Below are 21,904 nucleotides of genomic sequence, written 5' to 3' on the forward strand. Positions count from 1 at the left end.
TTGGAATTATTCGTTGGATTATATCAATAAATGGATTTATGAACAACTGTGGACTGGCTTGAAGCTTGGTGGATGTATGTGTTTAGTCGGGAGTTAGACTATTTAGAAGACGCACAGACTTGTGTAAAGGAGTTCTTTAACTCCAACAGTAAACCTTGAGATAGAGAAGGCAAGTTGCCTACGAGGCCGAGTTGCCAACGAGACTCAGTCGGATCCGTAAGGTGCGAGGCCGAGACGCAGTCGTACCCCACGGTCACCCAGCGGGGACATACCCGACAACTGGTAAACCGACAATATAAACTGTTGTAATGTGTAAAAACACCATTTTATAATAACAAATTCTAAAGAATTGTGAGTGGCAGTCAGCAGTTTCTAACGCTGAAAAACTTTTCTGTTTCGAAATCGTGAGGGAGGCTCAATGATTTCTGTGAATCTTTTTGTTTACGCAGTAAACCATGACGAGGCTTATATTCAGTTTACTCTTGATATGGTGCTTTTAGGCAAGAAATTTATTTTCTCACGGCGATGTCGGCACAATGCCACAAATCAAGTAGCCGTGTATGTGTAATTTCTGCAGTGAGAATGATCCCAAAACGAATATGTGAAGCGACGTGGATGAAATTGTAATAAAACCATGCCGATTGAAATGGCGGTGTTGGACCGGTGGGGATTTTACCACGTGGTCCTGCACGAAAATAATGCCATGATGATGAATTTAATAAAAATGTAAGGTCTAACATGGCGTTGGTCGAGATGGCGAAAGGCTGTGTTTGGAAGAACTGCTTATTGCTTTTGTTTGTATTCAACCAATTTGCAGAAGTAAGTTACACGAATTTTGGTTACGTGAATTTCTGAGTGTAAAGTTACGAAGGATAATGTAATTAGTTTGTTGTACAATTATATCCGGGGAGAAGAAATGTAATACCCATGTGAAGAAATGTCCATCCAGTGAACTTATGCTCCATGCAATATTTTTAAATTTGGACAAAATAAAGTTTTTCTAAATAATAGGGCCTCTGTTAAACCTAAATTGACTCTGTCTAAATCCATGGGTATATTTGAACTTGGGTAAAGAAGCACTATTGACGTAAAACAGAGTAGTGCAGTGTATAAAGCTACAATATTTAATCTATTCCATACCATTTATTAACTGTAAACCCTACAGTATGTACCTTTGTAATCGCCCTACAAACACTGAAGACTCTTATATCTGTCAGAATCTTTGATGACCCTTCTAACGAAGTAACATGTAGTTTGGTATTATGTTTGAGCTATATACTTAATGAAAGCTTTTTGCTCAACAGACTGCTTATTCACAATGTGGTGGAACTAGATTATGGAGGAATGGGGTTTGTAGAAGATGTGATACTGATTACCGTGTTACCAACAATGATGGCCACAGGGTTTGTGTCCCATGCCCAAGCGGTTGCCATAATCCAAAGGGAGTTCTTCTTTACTGCAGTTGCAGGTACATACCAGATTGATAAATGTGATGATTATCCGCACAAAAAAATTAACTAATGCATTAACATCCGAATAATTAAAGTCAGAGAAAAAATCATACATGCAATCTCAGCTTTTTATTTGTGGAAATGCTTTCTTTACTAAACCTTTACTAGGTTTAAAATATATATATGAATTTTCTTGTACACACTTTACATATGAATAGTGGCACTTGTAGGCCCTGTGTTTTTTAAACAGGATTATTTGTACTGGTGTGTGAGTGCAATATACTGATGGTATGGGTTTGATAAGATTACATATATATATATTTATACATATACATTAAAAACGACACTGTCTGTTAGTGAAACTCTGTTAAAGACCACTTTTCCACATTACATCAACAACTTTTGTCACTCCTATGAAGTTGGTCATTCATAAGAATTGTATTTTGCAGGAATCCTGATCATTTCAACACACGCAAAAGTCCAACAACAAGCACGATTACATCTGCCATACCTCTGACTGTTTTAACAGCGACTGGATTTAGTTACAGCACTGTCAAAACAACTCCTACAACTAGGCCCTTTACTGTCACTTCGTCTGGTTCTAGTGTGACTAGACCACTGCTACCTGCTTCGACACCAGCAGATCCACATAAGCAAAGGCCCAATGTCAACGCTGACATAAGATATGAGGTTGGAAGTGTTGAAGACAACACCCCGATCTTTGTATTATGTGGGATATTGGGTGGAATTGCATGCATCCTAGGACTATTGTACATTGTATGGAAATGCACAGAATCAACCTCCATTAGGGGCTGGGAACTGTTTAAGCTGATTAATTGACATCCTATTGCATGATATTGTTTCCACAACTGTTTCCTTGATTGGCTATGCATGTAAAAAGATTTCAAATTTTGTCACTCTCACTCTCAGGCAACTTTGTGCTCGTCTTACTCCACATTGCTAATTTTTATGCATGTGCTTCACATGTTTTACACTTGTGAATAGGAGGTCTGCTGGTCTGTAATTTATTGCGACTCATAATAGTGTAATTTTTACATAAATGAAGACATGATGTGTCTGAAAGAGTTGTATAATTGTGGGAGTATGTAAAGGAACAGTAAATGAACACCATCCAGTATTTAAGTGATTGGCACTTAACGTTATTAGAATTTGATTAATTATTTCTATTTCTTATAAACTGTCAGTATTAGTTCAAAAATGTTTAAATTTTACAAATGTATTTTTTTCCTTTTTAAAATTTTAAAGCACGGAACAATAACTTGTGAAGCCAGTGTTTCATCACTCTCTTTTAAACATTTTTCTCTTTTCAGTGCGTTTGCTTACGAGTAACAATAAAATGTACAAAGACGACACAGATACAGTTTGCACAACTGCAAGTCCGGGCATGCCCAAGAAGTAATTCTGGTTTTTGTACAAGAGCAAGGAAGTGTATTTCACGGAAAACGATAATAATGTATTAAAATCCCAACACAGCGATCTTTAGACAGCTCAGATCGATTTATTGAGAGAAAAATATATTTCGCCTAAAACGGCATCATCAGTTTCTCCATTTACCAAAACTGCCAAAAAGGAAAATGTCAAGAATCTAACGCAAAAAGGTTACGCAAGCTAAAAATAAATAAAAATTAATAAAAACTATATAAAATATTGATTTACTAATCACGGAAAACGAATTTGAATTTTTATGATATTTTGCTAGAGAACTAATTGCTATTTGTTATGTTATTGCTATTTGTTATGGCGTACGCTCGACACACAAAAACAAACAAAGAATCCGCCGGCGCAACACTATCTTTTGTATCTTATGATTTATTTTTTTTACTAGTCTATCAAATGGAAATTCACACTTATTGCCGGTGACATACTCTAATAAGGTGAAGGTAGTATTTGCTGTTTAGTGGAGTGGAGTTACAGGTGATTGTGTGATTACACCAAACTAAATTGCGTGTCGAGTCCAGACTATGTGTGGACCTGGACTGAAGAATTTGTCTGAAGCAAATAGCTTCTTAAATAAACTTGATTCGTTACTGTTGATATTGTTTTGTAGTATTCTCCACTGATTACGTGAAAAAAAATTATTTGACGTAAAATTAGGGGTCCGCGAAAAAACATGCGATTCGAAAGCATTAAAGTATAACATAATTGTTACGACCGCTTGTGCGCAGCCTGGTCCTGCGCCGTTCGTCCCACTAGGCAAAAACGCGCCCACCCAACCTTCCACCAAGACCACCCTGGTCTAAATGGTCGTCCTGTGTATTCTGAGCGTAGCGGTTTTTTTTCATAATAGAAGATTGCTACGTCACAGTATAAGTATTGAAAGAACGCACAACGAAGATACGCCTCCCACCACAGTTAACAAATTGCATCTGCCTTAATCTTTACATTTAAAAAAACCTGAACATACCAACTGTGGGGTGATCAAGGTCCTTACGAGCCTGCGGCTAGTGGCTTCATCAACGTTCCAAAATTCATATGCATTAACACGTCTTACATTAATATGTCTCATTCAACTTATTCAAATAGAATCAGGATAAAATTTCATTGTCTCTTAACATAACAAAAGTTTAACAACAGTACAGTTTCATCATTTCACCCTACAAACATGTCGTCCTAAAGACAAGCATATGCGCGGATAAATACCAAGGGCTTTACTGGTTAAGAATGAAATCAGCCAAGCGTTAATTCTCGCTGTACCAATAATAATAACGCATAGTGTACGTTAAATTTTTTCGCAATTGCGCAAAAATGTAACCTGATTATAATGCAATTATCAAGTCCACTCTGTCCTTTTTGCAGATTTTCGAAAATGGAATCTTTTTTTTTTGACCACACTGGGATTTGAACCCTGGATGTCCTGGGCACGAAACCCGATCAGGTTTTATTCTTGGTGTACGGGTCGGGCGCTTGGTTAATGCTGCCAATCTTTGACTAGAGCAGTGGTTCCCAAAGTGGGCGCCAGCGCGTTTGCAATCGTACCCAGGACATGGGTTTAAATCCCGGTGGGCGTTTGCAAATCGTACGGGGGCGCTGGAGACCAAATGGGCGATTGGGGGGCGCTAGGAAATAAATGACCGATTGGTGGGCGCTTGGTGATAGGGCAAATTTTCTCTTATAGCGCAAGTCAGTGTTTCCCAACCGGCGGTACGTGTACAACTAGTAGTACGCGACCGCATTCCAGGTGGTACGTGAGAGCCTTTCCGTAATTTCCGGGTATAGTTGGAATTTACAAAATCGTAACTGATTTCAAAATTTCGGATAGTTCATCCTCTAGCTTACTTTGTAACACTCAATTAGATGATACACGATAAAATTGTTTTGCCTCGAGCAATCTCAGACAGTTACCACAATACCGACTTTGCAGGTATGTGATAGCATTGCTGCTGTAAAGAATTAGTAAGATCGCGACGTATATGGTAAAAGCTTTGTGTGCGCAAAATTACGTCGTGCTTTATGTATTTTAAAATTATTTCAGGGTATTCAGTTCTTTAATTGTGGCCTTTTTTTGCCGGGCTGTACAGTATTAGGTTATGAAATTAGTCATCATTGTGGCAGTATATTGAAAATAATGTTATGGATGGTTTTACACATTAAACAACAAAAATTAACCCCCCAACAGGATCCTAATATTTTACTCGAAACAATCAAATTAAAATGGCACACGCCCTTTTCAAAGACACAATGCTTGTCAATGCTTACAGTGAGTTTAGACCAAGATATGGACAAGAAGTTGTCGATCATATTTTGCAACAAATGGAAAAGGTTTCAGGTTTAAAACCAAAATATCAACTCATGGTTGAAGTTGGTTGTGGAGGGGGACAAGCTACCAACGTTTTTGCTCCTTATTTCAACAAAGTCTTGGCTTCAGACATCAGCGAAGACCAAATTAAAGAAGCAAAACGACAAAATCAACACCAACATGTAACGTACAGCATCGGAAAAGCTGAAGATATTAAAGTTGCAGATGGAAGTGTTGATTTGTTGCTGGCAGCAGAGGCTGCTCATTGGTTTAATTTGGAAAAGTTTTTTGCTGAGGTTTCAAGGGTTCTCATAAAAGGTGGAGTTGTCGCCTTAATGGGATATTCGTCACCCATAGTGTTTCCAATTATAAACGAAGAGCATTGGAACAAGCATGGAGCGTTTGTACAAAATCTTTTTACCGAGACGTTGCTATTTAAGGATGAGTATGTGGGAAAACGTAGAGAATGTTTGGTACTTAAATACGAGAATATTTACGAGAAAATTCCATCTGACAAGAAAAAGCGCTTTTCAGTGAAACAAACAAAACAAAATTGGACTCTGGCCACAGCAAAGGGTTTTATTCGATCTATGAGTATGTACCCGCTATACATGGAGTCAAAACGTAAAGAAATTTTCGAAACCAAGGGAAATGTAACAAAGGAAGATATGAGGGATGTGGATTTAGCAGAAATATTTGGAGAAACTGTCAAACAAAAGCTGGGTGTCCCCACGTTGAGTGACGAAGATCTACGTTTGACCGTCCAATATGAGTACTTTGTGCTATCGGCCTCTAACCTTAAGATCTTAATTTGAATAAAGTAGTTGGCTGATATAATCAGTTTCAACAAATGTTTCAACAAAAGTATTGCTTCAGAACAGTCTCTTCTGATATACTCGCCGGGATTCAATAGCTACAAATTCGTTCGAGATTAAATCGATCTTCTGTATTTCACGCAAAATGAATTTGACTTTTTCAAAAATTTTCCTGGAGAACAACTAATTGCCATTTGTTGTGTTTTTGCACACACAAACAGAACATAATGCTTTTGTCGTTGTGGTAATCTGTAGCAACGACGTTGCATTACATCACATAGACAACTTAACAATTGCTTGAAATACGTGTGATCATTCCTCTGTTGTGTTTGTCTCATTATAATGTTATGTAACTCAGCTTTAAAAGTTTGCAACTTACATGCAGTATTTTCCTCGCATGGTTATTGCCCACACTAGCCGTATTTATTTTCTGTGCACAACATTTATTCCAAGTACAAGCATTGGACTTCCGTAAATCTTAAAACTAACAAAAAGATGAATAGAAAATGTGTATGATTTTCTGAATAATATTGTCCAAAAGCTATTACGTTCCATTAGTGCAGCTTCGTGGTGGCTGGCGACACTATCAGTTTTAGCAATTGCTTGGCTCCTTGGTTTGGTTTGTCCAGTTAGTTCTACTAAACTTGGTACCAAGTGTGACTGCATGCTCACCAAAAAGCTGTCTTCACCTAGTCGCTTGACAAAGAAGACTGTCACACAGTCCCCAAAAATGCAGCAGTCGCTAATACTCTTGGATAAGTATCCATGATACAAACCAATGTGTGCCAACATTACAATTTACGCTTTTTTGTGCATAGACCCTGCATAACAAAAACTGTTGCTGAATTTTGTTGACTTGCATAACACAACTACTCTGCATAGACATGATTAAATACCTGATTTCTTCAACGTTGTTGGTGGCTGTGTGTGCCTCTGCATTGGTGAGTTTATTTTAATTTATGTAAATTGAAAGTCATATTTAAAATCAAAGACAGTAAGTTAAAATGAACAGTTGATAACAGTGTTGTTCAAATCAAAGAGTAAATGTGTATAATAAACATCCTTTTTTTCATAATTTTTTTTTAAAAAACTTATTTTTTTACTGTTGCAGAATTGTCCAGTAGGTACTCACCTAATCCAGGGAATCTGCAAAAAATGTCCTGTTGACCAGCGTTACAGCAAAGCAACTAATCAATGTGTAACTTGCCCTAACGGTTACAAAAATCCTCATCAACTTCCACAGTGTCAACAAGGGTATGGTTGGTTTTATCGGTACAGTTATAAAAATGCAAGATTTGTTATTGTGGCATGTTTCTTATCAAACCATTTGATATCCTATTTGTTAAGACTAAAGAGATTGGTTAGTGTTGTGTGTATATTTTATTTTGATTCCAGGTGTGTCCAGACGGCACAAATGTCATTGATGGCGTTTGTGGAAAGTGTTCAACTACACAGTACTACAACAAAGATATGGCCAAATGTGTTGACTGTCCAGATGGATACAACAATCCACATCAATTGCCCTTTTGCCAGGGTTCAAACAGGTGTGCTTTGGACATTTAGTATGTTTTTAGCTGTTTTGTGATTCTATTAAAAGTAGGTAATACACATATAACAAATATCATGTTAGTTGGTCACTGTCATAGAATTGCTATTTTTAAGATGCTATTTTAAAATATATACATGTTTTACCCCAAAATAGATCAGCATGTGGCACTTTTGCTATATAGCTAGACTTTGCCGAAGCCGCTCCACAACCGCCATACCCCTACATCCACAAACTAATTCTCCTGAATTTTACATTGACACATCCATGTACAAAACATTGTGTATATGCCTCAAAAGATATTTATAAAACTTTTACAAATGTCATTTCTTCAAATTAATAATACACTGTATTTAGTCAAAGATTTATAGTTTTTTTCATTGTATTGTGGTAAACAAAATTATTTCAGTGCCGATTTGATTGTGCCAAAGTCCACTATGCAATCTACAACGACTGATGCCGTATTCACAAAACCTGAAGTAGAAAAGGACTTGTTGACCACTACTAGACCTCCAATAACAGATGCAGAGAAGACATCCACTGTAGTAGAAAGTACTGAGTCACCTGCAACTTCACCGTGGTCTTACCAACCTCCCACACAAGCTGATACAAATATTCACTCAAATACTACATCTACAATAGTCAGTCATGAAAGCAGTGATTATTGGTTTATTTTCTATATTGGGCTGTCTGTTGTTGGCTTGATATTACTGGTCTGTTTGTGTTCAGTTTGTATAGAAATATTTTGTAAATCAAAACACCCTAAGTCTGATTACACTGAAGTGTATCAAACTGATTCAATCTAAGATAATGTTTCCAGCCTGGAGATCACGGACCACCAAAGGGCCAGTGGGATATGTAATTTAACCATAGCAGCCTTGCCATCACACGTACTTTATGCATGTCCTGTACTATGTTTTGATACAGTTTCAAATTCATTTTTGTTTCTCATAGGAAACTTTAATAGGATTTGCTTTTGTAAATTTACCTAACCAACTGTGCAATTACCCTATTTCTATATATATGTATATATATATTGCACTTGTGTTTTTCATCTTTACGCACTTCTGGGCAAAGCTGTAGCTTCCATTTACCTGTGATTGTTTATTTGTGAATGAAGTTGCCATTGTAAAATTTGTACATTTGTTACGCTTTTAGATGTGTAAAAGTGGCAGTTGACAGTTTACTCAGTTAAAAGAGAGATGAAAGCATTTATGAAACTGCATTTTCTTCTGTTTTAATGACATTTAGAAATAATACAGTGAATGATTGTACCCTAATTGTTCATTGCGCAAGCAGTGCAAGAATAAGGAGCCCTTAGTCTAAGCTTTTTATTCTTGCACTGCTCGTGCAATAAACAATTAGGGTACCCTTTTTGTTTCTAAAATGTCTCTGGTTTAACATTTATTGCAAACTTTTTGTAAATTGTTACTTGAACAACCCGTAGTACCAATACTGAAGTCCAAGTTCTACCGAGGTTTAGCAGTGCAAAGCTTTAAAAAATGGTCTCAAGGGTGGAATAGGCTTGGTTTAGTAAATAGGCTTAGCAATTTAAAATTGTGGTAATTGTCAACGTATGTAGTTGTGTTGTTTTGACCTTTGATAGTGGAACTGAGACTAAAGTTGTTTGTAAGAACATGGAGCCAGAGGCGTGTTCTCAAATTGCAATTTGATGTTGCAAATGAAAAGGTTACAGGGCCACAATGTCTGTTGCTTTATTAAAAAGTAATGTGTATTATATTGTTTGAAAGGAAGTGGGACTGAAAGCGTGGTGCATTTATCGCCTATGAAAGTAAACTCGATTGGAGATGTTTTTATTCGCATTAATTGAAATCCTATTGTGATATTGCTTCCACAATTGTTTCCTTGATTGGCTATGCATGTTAAAAAGCTTCCGTATTTTGCCAACATCGGGCAACTGAGTATCCTGTTTAAATTGGTATTATGTATAGTTAGGGATGACCGTCTAATTTTTCCAAAACTGCACAGACGAGTCTGGTTTAACTGGATTCGTTGCAATTGTTTTTTGGATCTCCAGGTTACAAAGTTGCTTCTGTTTGAGGCGTTTTTACTGATACAACATTAGGCTTCAAAAGATATTGGTACAATCTGAAACTTTACCCCAAAATTCAGAAAGACGACATATGGAATTATACAGTCCTCTTTTTGTTTATTGTAAAGTACAACTGCAAGTTTGGGCATGTGGAAGAAATTTTGAAGATCTCTGGTGTTTGTACAATTGACACGAATGGGAAAACAGGTAAAAACGTGATATACAGCAATTCAAATTTGGGAAAAAAATTTTTCCAAGCAGCTGACCACTAGCAAACGAAGCAAATTTATTTGTTATGTAACACGTTTTCCTCGAGGCCGGATAATGTAAGTAAAGTCGTCTGTCTCGATAATGTCCCTTTCCACTGGTGATTGCTTTCTACGCCCAGAATACTGAGCAGAGGAACTGGGCGATTTGGCATCCAAATAACCCTCTTCCCGCATCCAGTTGTTCCGTGGTGAGCTCGGCAGCTGCATTTGTGTCAGAAAGCGGCACGGTAGACTCACTCTCCTCGACGTCGAGTCTTGATCTGCTGATACCGGTCGTTGATGAAAATGCAACGACTGATGGCGGGTTGCCATTGGTGAGGAACTCCTAGGACTGCTCAGTGTCAAACGAGTGCCTGCGACAAAATGAGGCGGAGACAATCTGTCCTGGATAGGACTCTTCGATGGCGAAGGAGCAATTTCTAAAGGCATCTTTGCCAAATTCGGCATTTCTATCATGCCGTGGCGCCGAGATTGGGGCTTGGCTGGAGTTGGCGAAGATACCATTGGCTGCGGTGTGTCACGTGATCCACGCCGGTCGGTCCTCGCTATAAACAGTGGATGAGGATCACTTAAACAAGGCGACACCGAACCTGATGCTCTCCCATCGTCACACCCGGAATCAGTGGACGACGGGGGAGGCACAATCGCCGCCGGACTGGTTATCGAGCTCCTACGGAACATGACGTCATCAATGATCTCATCGTCGGGTAACGGTGGTTTCCCGGTTTGGTAAGGACTCGATTTAATCAACGATCTTCCAGGAGAAATGCTGCGAAAATCGCGCGGGTTTTTGATTGCTTCTGGGGTGGAGAGAGACCGCTTGAACAGGACACCCCGTTTCGAACCCATGGGTTCGAGGGCTTTTGAGGGAAATACCCCGTCCCCGTTTGGGTAAACGCCCTCGACGGCCGTGGGAATGGCGACGCCCGCGTCGCTGTTCTCAAACTTGGACCTTTGCTCTTCGAGGCCGCTGTCGCTAAAGTAACGTCTGTAGTAACTTGGTAAAAGGGACCGACGGTTACGCAGAAAACCTCCTTGGTAATATCCGGACTCTGAAATGGTCTCAGTTACAGTCTCACTCTCTCTACCACCCACAGGTGGGGAACGGCCACTCAGTTTGGTCGCCCGTAGGGCGTCTTTTTCCTTGTTTGATGCCGGTGGTGAGAGTAGGTCGCTTTTTGTCTTAGAGAAATCAAAAATATCGGCTTTGCGTTTTGGTAATTCGCCACCGGAAAGCTTAGTCTTTCCAGCGTACTTCTTGGATTTGCGTTGGGGCCCTTTGCCTGAACGCAAGCCATTGGATTGTGGAGGCGGGGTCTTTGGTTCCACGCATTCTTTGGTGGTGTAAGGGGACTGTGATATGCCGCGATCTTGTTTTCTACTTGGTGCTGACGCGTCGTCTGTTGACTGTGTTTGACAGGAGGCGTGCTTTAAATCTCGACTGGCACAATTGGGGCATTTAAGGGTGACAGACACTTGCACTGATTTATCCGATGTACTTGGCAATGCGACAACTGATTTGTCAGCCTTGGCAACTTCGGTTTTTCCACCAGTTTGAGAAACGTTGCTTGGGATATCGTTGACTTCGCTTTGCACACCCTGGTGGGAAAGCTTTTCTGAGTTTTCCATGCTCAAACTTTCGCTGCGTTCATTCAAAGACTTCCGGCTTTCGCTTCTTTGCTCGTTCTCACGCTTTACAACAGCGCCACCTTTTGACGATTGTGTCGTCGACTGACTGGAGCTACTGCTGTTTTCTTGGCGCGACTGGCGCCTAGACACGAAGTTATTTTTCGTCTCAACCCTACAACTGTCCGCTGGGTGCCGCTGGAGAAGCTTGTATTTCAACGCTCCAGGGAGTTTTGCCTTGAGGTTGGAATTTGGCAGGGCAAGCTGTTTGTTGACATTTCTGTTCGTTTCTTTCACTTTGTTTAATGTTTTAGAAAAAGTATCGGCGAAATCCTCCGCCAGCTTGAAACCCTGTTGTCTCAACGCTTCCACCGCAGACTTGATGTCTTCTTCCCCCGAGTCGTCAGTGTCCGTCTTTTCTGGGTGCACTGGTCCCTGCAAGTTGTTAAACAAGCACGGCGACGAATTGTGCGACTTCAGTCGACGCATGCTCGGCGGCGGAGGTCGGGGAAAGGCCCTGATGTCGTCATCGACCTCCATCTCGTAATTTTCGTCGCTGCGATTGACCTTCGCTTCGCCCTTGGCCGTTTCCCACGTTTGCATTTCGGGTTCGCGCATGCGCACTTCGCCGTTCGAGCCCCCCTCCCCAACCGAGGTGCAGCGCGAGACCTTGGAGCCTTCGAAGTTATACTCCTCCGATGAAGAGGACACTTGCTTCTGCATCTTCGTGCGGGGCTTCCCCGGCCTCGGCTCCGATCCGACACCTTCGGAAGTGTTCGGGTGATTTCCTGGAAATTCGGAAAAACCGCTCGGTTGGGAGAAAAGATCCATCGTCTTGTTTGTGGTTGAATTCTTGTAATCAATGTCGGATTCGATGTGCGGGGATTTGCCTCCACCTCTTCCCATCTTCGTGAATACCGGCGACGTCCGAGGGGTGGCAGCATCAGGACTTCCTCCGGGAGGAGAGCGTTTAGCTGGAAAAAGGGAAGAACCGATTCTAGAGGTGGCAGACCCGTTGCTCGCAAGGCTCGACAGTGAGTCTTGGCGACTTAGGGAACGCATTGGCAATATCGGTTTGCTGAAATTGTCGAGAGGCGAAGAGTCGAGAATCCGTGATCCAAAGTTCGAAGATGTTGCCTGTGACGTCACAATGAGTTGGTTACAATTTGACGTTTGTTTCTTTGGGGTTAATTGGTTGGTGATTCCTAAACCGCTAAAATATGTACCAACTATACACCGTAGGTTAACGAAATTATACATGTATTTTATCGATCTATTTAAAGTATAACTGGGTTCCCTGCCAACATGGATCAAACATTTCTACACTTTTCGTAAAGTTTAAACATTGGCGTTAAGGTCAAGCTACACAGTAAGTACCTGTTGTCCGTTTCTGTTGCCACCGTTCTTCGACATAATGTGGCTCAGGACATCCTTTACCGACTCTATGGCTCCCTCTCCCGTCCCGGATATTTTGCATTTCAGGTTCTCGCTTGTCTTCCTGTAGCTCGCGACTCCAACGAGCGTCTGGCAAAACGCATAGAATCAAGTTACTTCGAACAACGCAGAAATGACAAATAAATGCATTTAAGGGCATTTGCTGGTATGGTTTTCGTCATGCACATGTTGTCAATCAAGAAATATTTTATAGAGATGTCTTTTTATTTGTTTTAACGTGGAAAAGTGTAGCAACTGTTACGTGTAAGTTTTTAACCAATTTCTGCATTTTCTGTTTCATGTGTCCAACGTTTTGTCATGAAAGATCAGTATTTTTAAAATCATTATCGCGATAAATGCGACAATATCGGTAAATTCAAAACAAAATATCAGTATGTTTAGGATCATTACCATCGGTTAATGAGATCGCATATTTGTTTTTAACAACACCTGTTTTCTCATCTGCTCTCGGAGTTTTTCCTCCCACTCCTTCACTCTTTTCTCGCGCTCATCCAACTTTTCTGTCCTCCTGCTCAGCTCCTCTTCTTGATTTCGGAGCGCTTTTCTCTTTTCCTCCAAATCGCGAACCCAATCATCTTTCTTCCCCAGAAAGGCGTTTGTGTCATCAACCAATTGGTCTGTAGTTCAAAAACATTGTAATGCGGAATTGAATGTTTGTTGTTCGACAGATTTCGAACACAGGTAGAAAGTTATAGTTACCACAAAACAATTTATTTTATTTTTCATAAAAAATAGCATGAAAAATATTTAGTCGCAAAACCAAAGATAACGAGGTTTATGCTGTAACTTTGGTGGTTAGAACAATCTAGTTTTGTTTGTGAGTCAAACAACCCAAAATATAAATATGCAAGCTAAGAAATGTTTGACTTGCACGAGCATTATGCATACGTTGCAAACGCAACTGCGTTTATCATCAGAACCCCTATTTCATTTACGACGTGCTAGGCACATTTGACTGAATTTACCAAATCGGGTCCCGCTCTTTCAGGGGGGGCCGCGCCTAAAAAGGAGATATGTACCACAACAATGAAAAACTAGGAGGGTCAAATTGAGTCACTTTAGTCGAATTGGGCCCCGCAGTTAGCACCGACCTTGTCCATATAAATTTAACGTTTGAGAGCAATGCAAAACATCAGTCTAAATCTCAGTACAAAAAAGTCTTTTTTTCTCACCATCGTTGAGCATTTCATTGAGTTCGACAAGGATGTCTTGGAATGTGGGTCTCGATTCGACATCAGTCGACCAACATCTCTCTATTAGTTCGGAAAACCTGGAAAGTTGCAATAACTGGTTAAATCGAAATAAACAACACATTTTCGTGAAAATTTTAGCCATCAGCAATTCTATGGCTGACATAACTTTTAGAGTCAATACTTATTAGTGTAAAAAAAGAAAACCTATTTTTTTTTCAATCCTCTTGAACTATACTGCGGTGAAACCTCCTCCCAATTTTGGCTAATTTGCTCTGAGTAAATTAATGCACTTTTGGGCGGCACTGTGCCCATAATCCAATTATTCTTCTTCGAGGCGATTTCGGTTCAAACTATTAAAACTACGCCAATTATTTTCTCTTTGCTTGCGAGTTTGTCAGATAGCACTTTTGATAAACAGAAACAATAACAATGTTCTTCTTTGTAAAAGGCATTGTTACGTAACAAAGGTAGGTATTTATCAGGACATCTACACCTGCAGTAGAAAGCAACAAGATTTCTTGTATCAATTCTTGTACGTTTTGGCTTGAAAAGGGTCAAAAAATGACGCATTTAAGCACAGTCTATATTATTTGTAAGTCATTTTTGATCTTGTATACGTGTAGCAATAGTTCGACGCCAAATTAAGTCAATCACGAGCGAAGGAATCATAGCTCCCCCGCGGGATTTCAATCCGCACAGGAAACGGATGAGACGGGGCAAATATTACTTGTCTGCGGTCAGGGAATTTGGAAGCGCGCTCATCCAATTATCGTCCGCCGACGTGAGTCAGCTTGTTGACTTCACAAGCAAGGGCTTTCTAAAAATAAGCACTGCGGATTCTGGCAAATTCTTTTTTGTTTTTACATAACTCGCGTCAGACTGTCTCAGTGCGCGCTTGCGGTAACGGGGGTTTAGGGGCTTTACAGTAACTGCATTCGACCCAGCCGAAAAAAGTCAATCGCCTATTGCATTTCGCAATTTCATGCTTGGGTTCAACTTTTGCTTTTTTATGTTTATTTACTGTTATTGAGTTACTCTGGAAAGTTTCCAATTTTAAAGTTATCATCAACTGCGTAATACTGGAAGTAAAAGCATGACAAATAGTATACAGATCAGTACGGTGGATATCAAACTGCCTTTTGTATTTGTCGGATATATATTCTGATTGTGCAATAATCTGATTATTATCTTGATGTCTGTGTGAAGTAGAATAACAATAATAAAGGTTACAACTTGCAAACCCTGTTTTTACAAGACTTTGTTTAATCCAATGGTTCCCAGACTGTGATCCATGGCCCAGTACGAGGGCCACGAAGACATGGGACACAGACTTAATTAAATAGATTGAACTTTATAATAAAACAATAGCTTTGTTTAAAAAAATACAAAGTTTCAGTCATGCCAGTCAATATGCGAATAAATAAACAACAAGGACACTTTGGTAAACTTGCCTCTTGGGGCACTGGTTGGGTAGAGGCGGCCTCTCCCGATTTTCCACGACGGCCCAAGCAACTTGGAACCCCTGTAGGCCTTTGAAAGGAACCTCGCGAGTCAGCAACTCCCATAGGACCTGCGTACATGCATGCATGCAGACATGGAGTGTAGGCATTGCAGCTTGAGCCGCAGCATGTCTGTCTGTGCACCCAGAGGTCAATATGCGCATTTGATAACTGTATTACCGGTCGTATCACGACAAATGGGAGTGGAGAGCATATAAGGGTACAGGCTATATTGTTGACGAAGCGCGTCCGCTGCATATTATCCACTATACCGAGTTTAGTACGACTGCATATTAACCCCCATGGCGTATTTAGCACCAACCAATTACATTGCATTCCGACAGCAACAACTTACAATGAAATACTGTGGTTTATAGTTAAAATTTTTGTTTGTGTATAGATTAATTCACATTACAGCGCAAATTAATAGTTAAATTTATTTCAAATAAATTTAGCCATTAAGTTCAAAAAATTTAATTTATTTAGTCAAACAAAGGTAGCATTCACTGTAAAACAAACCATCATTTCATTCTATTGGCTGTTATAAATACTTGGGTGAAATTATGAAGGAAAGGTACATACCACCCCAAAAGAATAAACGTCGCAGAGTTCAGAGGTTGGCAGGCCCTGAATTAATTCCGGGGCCATCCAAGGGTACGTTCCAGTCACCGTCATTACTATAGTCTCGCTGAAGAATCGACTTGCACCAAAGTCGCATATCTGTGATGTAACAATGTCAATAGAACAAGGGCATTGTTAAAAGGTTTGCCACTACACTTACTTTCAGCGTGAAGTCTCGACAGATAACAACTGCAAAAACATGGTTGTTAATTGTTTAATAATGTTTTTTTAAAAATTTTGCAAAAGTTTTCAGGATGAAAATCAAATTAATACGGGAAACAAAATTTGGTAGCGATAAAACCACAAAGGTTATCGGGTTTGGCGCCAATTGTAACATCCCCATACAAAAACTGTTCTTTAACCTACTTTTTTAATAGATTGGGGTAAGTATAATTGAGAACACAAGTGCGATTTTCCAATTTACCGTTTTTGGACTTAAGATCTCGGTGGATAACCGTGACTGGAGCCTCGTCGTGGAGATAGTTCATGCCCAGTCCGATGTCACGTGACCAGGACGCTAATTGCGGAAACTTGGCAAAAAAATGAATGTCATTTTTGCGTTAAATGTTTTACTGGTGGATTAAAGTTTGGCCAATGGTGAAGAAGAAACGCGGGTGGTTAAAACATATGTGATTATAGCAGGGTTACTGGGACGTCCCTGGCCAAACAGTAGGGCAAGCTTTTTGATAAAAATTGTAGTTTACTTGCCAATTTTGTAGGCTATACTATTAATTACGTCAGGACGAAGAACTTTTTTGTGGACAAATCCGCATCTGATGCAAATAAGTACGCATACATGAAAAAAAATAGCACGATTTCTATGAAATTTCCTAACACACTGCTCTTAAAATTAAGCAGAAATCTTACTAAAAAGCACGACATGGAAACACTGATGATAGGGTTTCCATATATGTTAACGAACATGTCCTGTCCGGTTTATCCAAGTCACTTTGACCAATATTTACGATCCAAAATTTGAAGTGATGGCCCTTTTGGGGTCTCTTTGCCGCAACTGAGCAATATTACTTGCAGTAAATGTGTCATATGGACATTTTTTTGCCTTTTTTCCCCAAACGCATATTTGAACACTAAGATCTCAGACAGGCCAGGGAAAATTGTGACGTATGGCAACACTAACGTCATGATGTTTAAAGCCTACATTGGCGTAGTCCGTGGAACCAGTGTACCAATGTACCAATTCCTACCTCGAGCTTATCGCTTTCTGAAGTGGCGAGAAAATCAAACAAGCTTCCGTAAGGAGCAAACTCCGTGACGATGCAAAAGTTTGGTGCTTCTGCGCATGCGCCGTAGAACTGGATGATGTTGCGGTGACTGAGCACGCTCAAAACATGGGCCTGCAACGAAAAGACATACGCCGCATTCCACCAAATGAATATATAACCTACATGGAAATGTGTTTTCCTCAAATCAAACCTGTATAACATTCAATCCTAGATATGAATGCACAAAAGTAGTATAAATATAACATAAAATGGGTCTTGTTTCGGTTACTATCCGCTTACATCATCCTATTTTAAACTGCAAACGCAAACATATTCCCAAACTAGATCGAAACCACAGAGTTTTAATTGCACAGGCAAACTGAAGTTCACCTCTTTGTCCATGTGATGAATTTTCTTCACTGCGACCTCTTGTTTCCCTTGGGGGAGCCACAAGGCCCTGTATACGCTCCCGAATGACCCCTCGCCGCAGCACTCCAAGAAGTGCAAATCTTCATAGCGCACTTGTACGTAAGAGTTGGGAATGTTAATTTCATTGTTGCTGCCTTTGCTGCTGCTGTCCTTGGAGCTGTCACTTGCATCTCCATTGAATCCAGCGTTCTGAGGCAAATCAAACAACCCCAGTATTGCAATTTAGACGTTAGCGTTGAGAAAGGGAATATTGTATTTGTGTAGTCTAATCCAGTGCTTCCCAACCTTTTTCATTTCGCGACCTACTTATAATGCAAGTTTTATTGTGCGACCCACAATGAGATATGACCAAACGAATAAAAAAACAATTATATTGCAATAATTTCGTGGTCCAAAAAAAAACTGTACCATTCAGAAATGCTTCGCGACCTACTGGTTGGGAAGCACTGGTCTAATCGGTCTACAAAGTAAACGGTTTGTTTTGCAACCAATCATTATTATCAACTCGCAGTTTAACCATCAGATTTCAATCCATATTCTTTTTACATAATATTCAAAGTTTTAGGTAACAAGTATCACATGTAAGAAAAGTTTCACCAGATCATAAAATGCTTATAGTTGTGTACACGTAGTAGCATTTATACCAGCGTTTCCCAACCGGTGGTACGCGTACCACTAGTGATACGCGACGGCATTCCAGGTGGTACGCGAGCACCCTTCGGTATTTTGCAGAAATAGTTCGAATTGAAAAAAACCGTAAGTAATCCCAAAATGTTCGTTACTTCATCCCCTAGGTTACTTTGTAACACTTAATTAGGTGGTACGCGTCGAAATTGTTTTACCTCAAAGCTCCAAGCGGTACGCAGCCACAAAAAGGTTGGGAATCACTGATTAACATTATAAAAGTCAACTATACCCAACTACCCAAACAACAATGCTATTAAAAACATAAATATTTGGTGGGAATCAGTTTACAATTTGGTACAGCCACAAAGTAAAAGCCTTGTAGATAGATTGTTTGATAAGAAATGGCGTCATCCAGGGTTGTCCGTTTCAGAGGAAATGGGTATATTATGTATGATATCATGCATCAGGAGAAATAGCGCTAAGTTCGGCGCGACAAAAAAACATTATAAAGGGGGCAAGTTGTTATTATTATGACACAAAGCAATACGAATAGGTCACCTGTTGCGTCACATTCACTGGCTTGACGCATTCCGAATTGCAGCTGTTGAATGGGAAGGTCGGCTGGTTGGAGTAATCGAACGTATCCATTGTCATCGCATTGTCTTGAACAATCAGTCAATTGGGGCAAGCAGATCTGCAGTGCCGATTTCCATTCAAGCGTCTTGAAAGGTCACTATAGGTCACATAACCAGATAACCGCGCTAAATTTGGCACCTGTCATTGAAAGTACTAAAATATACGCGGACGCTAAGTCCATCTAACAAATTTTGGTAACATTCTAATACAAACAGACACTTACTTTACAAAGAACTACATTTAGGCAGGAACAACTGAGGTTTATTTCTGTGCTAGCAAGAATACCTTAAATCAGCACAAGCCGCTTCACTCTTGGTTAGACTAAGTATTTGTGGGCGCTTGCTATTTTAGGCACAGGTTGTACATGATTTAAAACGTTCAAGTTCTGTATAATACTGCTGGTAAGACGGGGCATTTGTCTGCAGTCTGATAAATGTTTTTTTTTTCAAAGCAAAACACCGTTAACGTTACCACTTATCTCTCCAACCTTCGAACGCTGAACTTTCGCTCTGTACAAATGCAAAGCAGGGTAATGTGGAAAACTTATAACCAAACCGCAAACTTTACGCTCAGCTCGTTTAGAAACCGCTATGGTATTAGCCTAGCGTTTGAAAGCTGGACTTACCGGTGTACTGCCTTCTCATTAGTGCTCTCCCATTACAGTCTCGTTACAAGCACCAAGTTGCCTCATGCACAACGTAATATTATTGTCATGCCCTTTTTCATTGTTTGACCTTTGCATAGTGGTTTGGGTCGCAGCCTTCGATACTGTGCACTTTCGGCAAGGTCATAGCAAACGAAAATAGTAACTTTTAGGCTAATGGAAGCCAAAAAATTCTTATTTGTTTGAGTTGACTTTTATCTTTTGAGAACGGAAAAGCAACCAGTGATTTAGAAACGTCTAAAAAAATAAAATATTTGATATCGCCGAATTTGCAAATCACAACCGCGCGAAAGCGTTTCCAAAGGCTGGATAACATGAAACCACAGCGTTAAAAACTTCTCTAAACCGTGTTTTTCGTCAAATGAATTCCATTTTGCCTTGCGGAAACCGTGGCTTGGAATGCCAGCTCCTTGCGCTGATAAGACTTCGCCAACATTAACCTCACTGTCTACAATAAAACCTAATGCTTGCTGTTTCGCAGTCAAGTCTGGAAGATTCGACCGCTATCAGCTCTACGACTGTTGCCAACAGACCGGCCTATAACTGAAAGCTCGAGCTCGTTGTGACGTCACAATCGCATGCCTCGCGCGCCTCTGCTCCAGTGCGTGCTCTGTGACGCAACTATCAGTGGGAGGTGGAGAAGCGATTCTAGAATTACGCGACCAATTGACGTTTCGTCATTTCGGCTAAGCCCCTCGGGGGGTTAATTTTTTTGCAATGACTGAGATTACGCTCAAAACTTTGAGAAGACGATGACGCCAACTAAAGAGAAACTATCTCCCCAGGGAAGCCAAACCCGAACCTCATTACATAAAAACGTCTGGAAAGGTTTTTACAGACAGCATAAATATATTTTTGACTTTTCAATGCATTAAGATATTTAAAGTTTGCATGGCTCGTGTGCCACTGAGCTGTAAGTGCATCTGTAGCAGCATTTATTTTTTGAGGTATGATATTGGACACGAAACCCCTTCGTCGTATATATTTTTTTAATTCACCGGCACCCCCACAACCTGATATGTGTAACTTGACAAACCAAGGTCGCAATTTTAATGCATTTGGAAAGTGCTCATCTAAAAGTAGTGAACGTGCAAAAACGTTTCCATTCTAGTCCCCATGACAGACCATATCGTAAGAATGATCAATACACGAAAGATGTCCAAAAAGCACAATCCAGCTGCATCGCCACAGCTTTTAGGGAAAACGATTACGCGAAGAGTTGTATAAAAAATGTCAACCACTGAATTTGTGACCACTACCGTGGTATTGAGTTTCCTGGTTGCGCGTTATGCCCGCGATCTTGTGATATAGTTGGTTGGAATGCTGATAAGGGTCGATAATACCCAGTAATGTACTGGGGAGACCGTGTATAAGGGCCACCCCTGATGGGCAGGTTTGGATGGGCGATAGTGTTACAATGTCAAATTAGCCCTGGGAACCTGCGCGTTCTGAATACGGTGTGGATGTAGGTCGCACATTTATTATTTTCGCCCATCGCGTGTCTTTTTTCAAGAAGAAAACGCTTCGTTTCGATGAAATCTATTGCGTTGATTTTGTTTTAACGAGTGCATACAGAAGTGCAAAAATACCTTGAAAAATATTCTGCAACACAACAAACACCAGCCAATTTGGAGCTGTTTTATTCCGGACACAAAAAGCTATTAGTAATGGCACAATTCACTACAACAAAATTTACATGCACGAAAGGCAGTTGTCTGCGAACCCTTTGTGAGGTCATAAATGCTAAAGCCAGGGGTGCCAGGCTGGGTCCATTCTGCACAGGTTGTCGAGCGAATTTGCTGCAGCCACCAACGTCGTCACTTTGCTTTCGCCACCTTCCATAGTAGCCAAGGTTTGCAGTCGCGTCATCACTGACGTCACGGCGTGGTTGACCAAGGTCACGAGGCGGTCGCTGGAAGGTGAACCGTTGGATTAGGACGCGCACTAACTATTCTGTTCTGCTATGTGACTGGACATTTGTGTTAAGTAAGAAGCTGAATTCGGGCACCAAATGTTGAGTTTCCTAATTTAAGACATTTA

General features: G+C 40.3%; 5 protein-coding genes across 6 annotated transcripts in view; 3 read left to right on the plus strand and 2 right to left on the minus strand.

Moving 5' to 3' along the window:
- Positions 1 to 533: 533 nt before the first annotated feature.
- On the plus strand, positions 534 to 2,871 carry LOC145907292 (uncharacterized). Its single transcript, XM_082994717.1, has 4 exons — positions 534 to 819; positions 1,305 to 1,468; positions 1,901 to 2,181; positions 2,783 to 2,871. Exons 1-4 carry the CDS (start codon positions 739 to 741, stop codon positions 2,869 to 2,871), a joined length of 615 nt encoding a protein of 204 aa, XP_082850843.1. The 5' UTR covers positions 534 to 738.
- Positions 2,872 to 5,261: 2,390 nt separating this feature from the next.
- LOC145907293 (putative methyltransferase DDB_G0268948) lies at positions 5,262 to 6,023 on the plus strand. The gene has a single exon (XM_082994718.1). It carries the CDS (start codon positions 5,262 to 5,264, stop codon positions 6,021 to 6,023), a length of 762 nt encoding a protein of 253 aa, XP_082850844.1.
- A 33-nt stretch (positions 6,024 to 6,056) lies between these two features.
- LOC145906216 (uncharacterized) lies at positions 6,057 to 8,703 on the plus strand. Of its 2 annotated transcripts, XM_082993639.1 has the most exons (4): positions 6,057 to 6,964; positions 7,135 to 7,277; positions 7,419 to 7,567; positions 7,979 to 8,703. In XM_082993639.1, exons 1-4 carry the CDS (start codon positions 6,908 to 6,910, stop codon positions 7,987 to 7,989), a joined length of 360 nt encoding a protein of 119 aa, XP_082849765.1. In that variant the 5' UTR covers positions 6,057 to 6,907; the 3' UTR covers positions 7,990 to 8,703. The 2 variants fall into 2 exon arrangements, with proteins under 2 accessions (XP_082849765.1, XP_082849764.1); XM_082993638.1 differs by having other exon boundaries at positions 7,135 to 7,567.
- Positions 8,704 to 9,730: 1,027 nt separating this feature from the next.
- On the minus strand, positions 9,731 to 19,347 carry LOC145905553 (uncharacterized). The gene is made up of 11 exons (XM_082992786.1): positions 19,123 to 19,347; positions 17,899 to 18,126; positions 17,491 to 17,640; positions 16,710 to 16,815; positions 16,446 to 16,474; positions 16,247 to 16,384; positions 15,617 to 15,735; positions 14,145 to 14,242; positions 13,402 to 13,589; positions 12,895 to 13,041; positions 9,731 to 12,654 (listed from the first exon to the last, which is right to left on the minus strand). Exons 1-11 carry the CDS (start codon positions 19,216 to 19,218, stop codon positions 9,916 to 9,918), a joined length of 4,038 nt encoding a protein of 1,345 aa, XP_082848912.1. The 5' UTR covers positions 19,219 to 19,347; the 3' UTR covers positions 9,731 to 9,915.
- Positions 19,348 to 21,488: 2,141 nt separating this feature from the next.
- LOC145906519 (transformation/transcription domain-associated protein-like) overlaps positions 21,489 to 21,904 on the minus strand; it is a 45,996-nt gene continuing 45,580 nt past the window's right edge. Inside the window, exon 76 of the mRNA XM_082993950.1 lies at positions 21,489 to 21,776. Coding sequence (XP_082850076.1) covers positions 21,608 to 21,776 — 169 coding nt within the window. The 3' untranslated portion in view covers positions 21,489 to 21,607. The remainder of the gene's footprint in view (positions 21,777 to 21,904) is intronic.

Source organism: Ascidia mentula, chromosome 6, assembly GCF_947561715.1.
Source record: "Ascidia mentula chromosome 6, kaAscMent1.1, whole genome shotgun sequence".
Classification (NCBI taxonomy): domain Eukaryota; kingdom Metazoa; phylum Chordata; class Ascidiacea; order Phlebobranchia; family Ascidiidae; genus Ascidia; species Ascidia mentula.

Bases quoted from the DNA above. Each gene is read 5' to 3' on its own strand.
- LOC145907293 (XM_082994718.1), top strand. From the start codon at position 5,262: ATGGTTGAAGTTGGTTGTGGAGGGGGACAAGCTACCAACGTTTTTGCT.
- LOC145906216 (XM_082993638.1), top strand. From the start codon at position 7,494: ATGGCCAAATGTGTTGACTGTCCAGATGGATACAACAATCCACATCAA. The intron at 7,568-7,978 runs GTGTGCTTTGGA...AAATTATTTCAG, and splicing joins TTTTGCCAGGGTTCAAACAG to TGCCGATTTGATTGTGCCAA.
- LOC145905553 (XM_082992786.1), bottom strand. From the start codon at position 19,218: ATGACAATGGATACGTTCGATTACTCCAACCAGCCGACCTTCCCATTC. The intron at 14,243-15,616 runs GCAAGTTTACCA...GCAACTTTCCAG, and splicing joins CCCAACCAGTGCCCCAAGAG to GTTTTCCGAACTAATAGAGA. The intron at 13,590-14,144 runs GTGAGAAAAAAA...TTTGAACTACAG, and splicing joins CAATGAAATGCTCAACGATG to ACCAATTGGTTGATGACACA.
- LOC145907292 (XM_082994717.1), top strand. From the start codon at position 739: ATGGCGTTGGTCGAGATGGCGAAAGGCTGTGTTTGGAAGAACTGCTTA. The intron at 820-1,304 runs GTAAGTTACACG...TTTGCTCAACAG, and splicing joins TATTCAACCAATTTGCAGAA to ACTGCTTATTCACAATGTGG. The intron at 1,469-1,900 runs GTACATACCAGA...TGTATTTTGCAG, and splicing joins CTTCTTTACTGCAGTTGCAG to GAATCCTGATCATTTCAACA.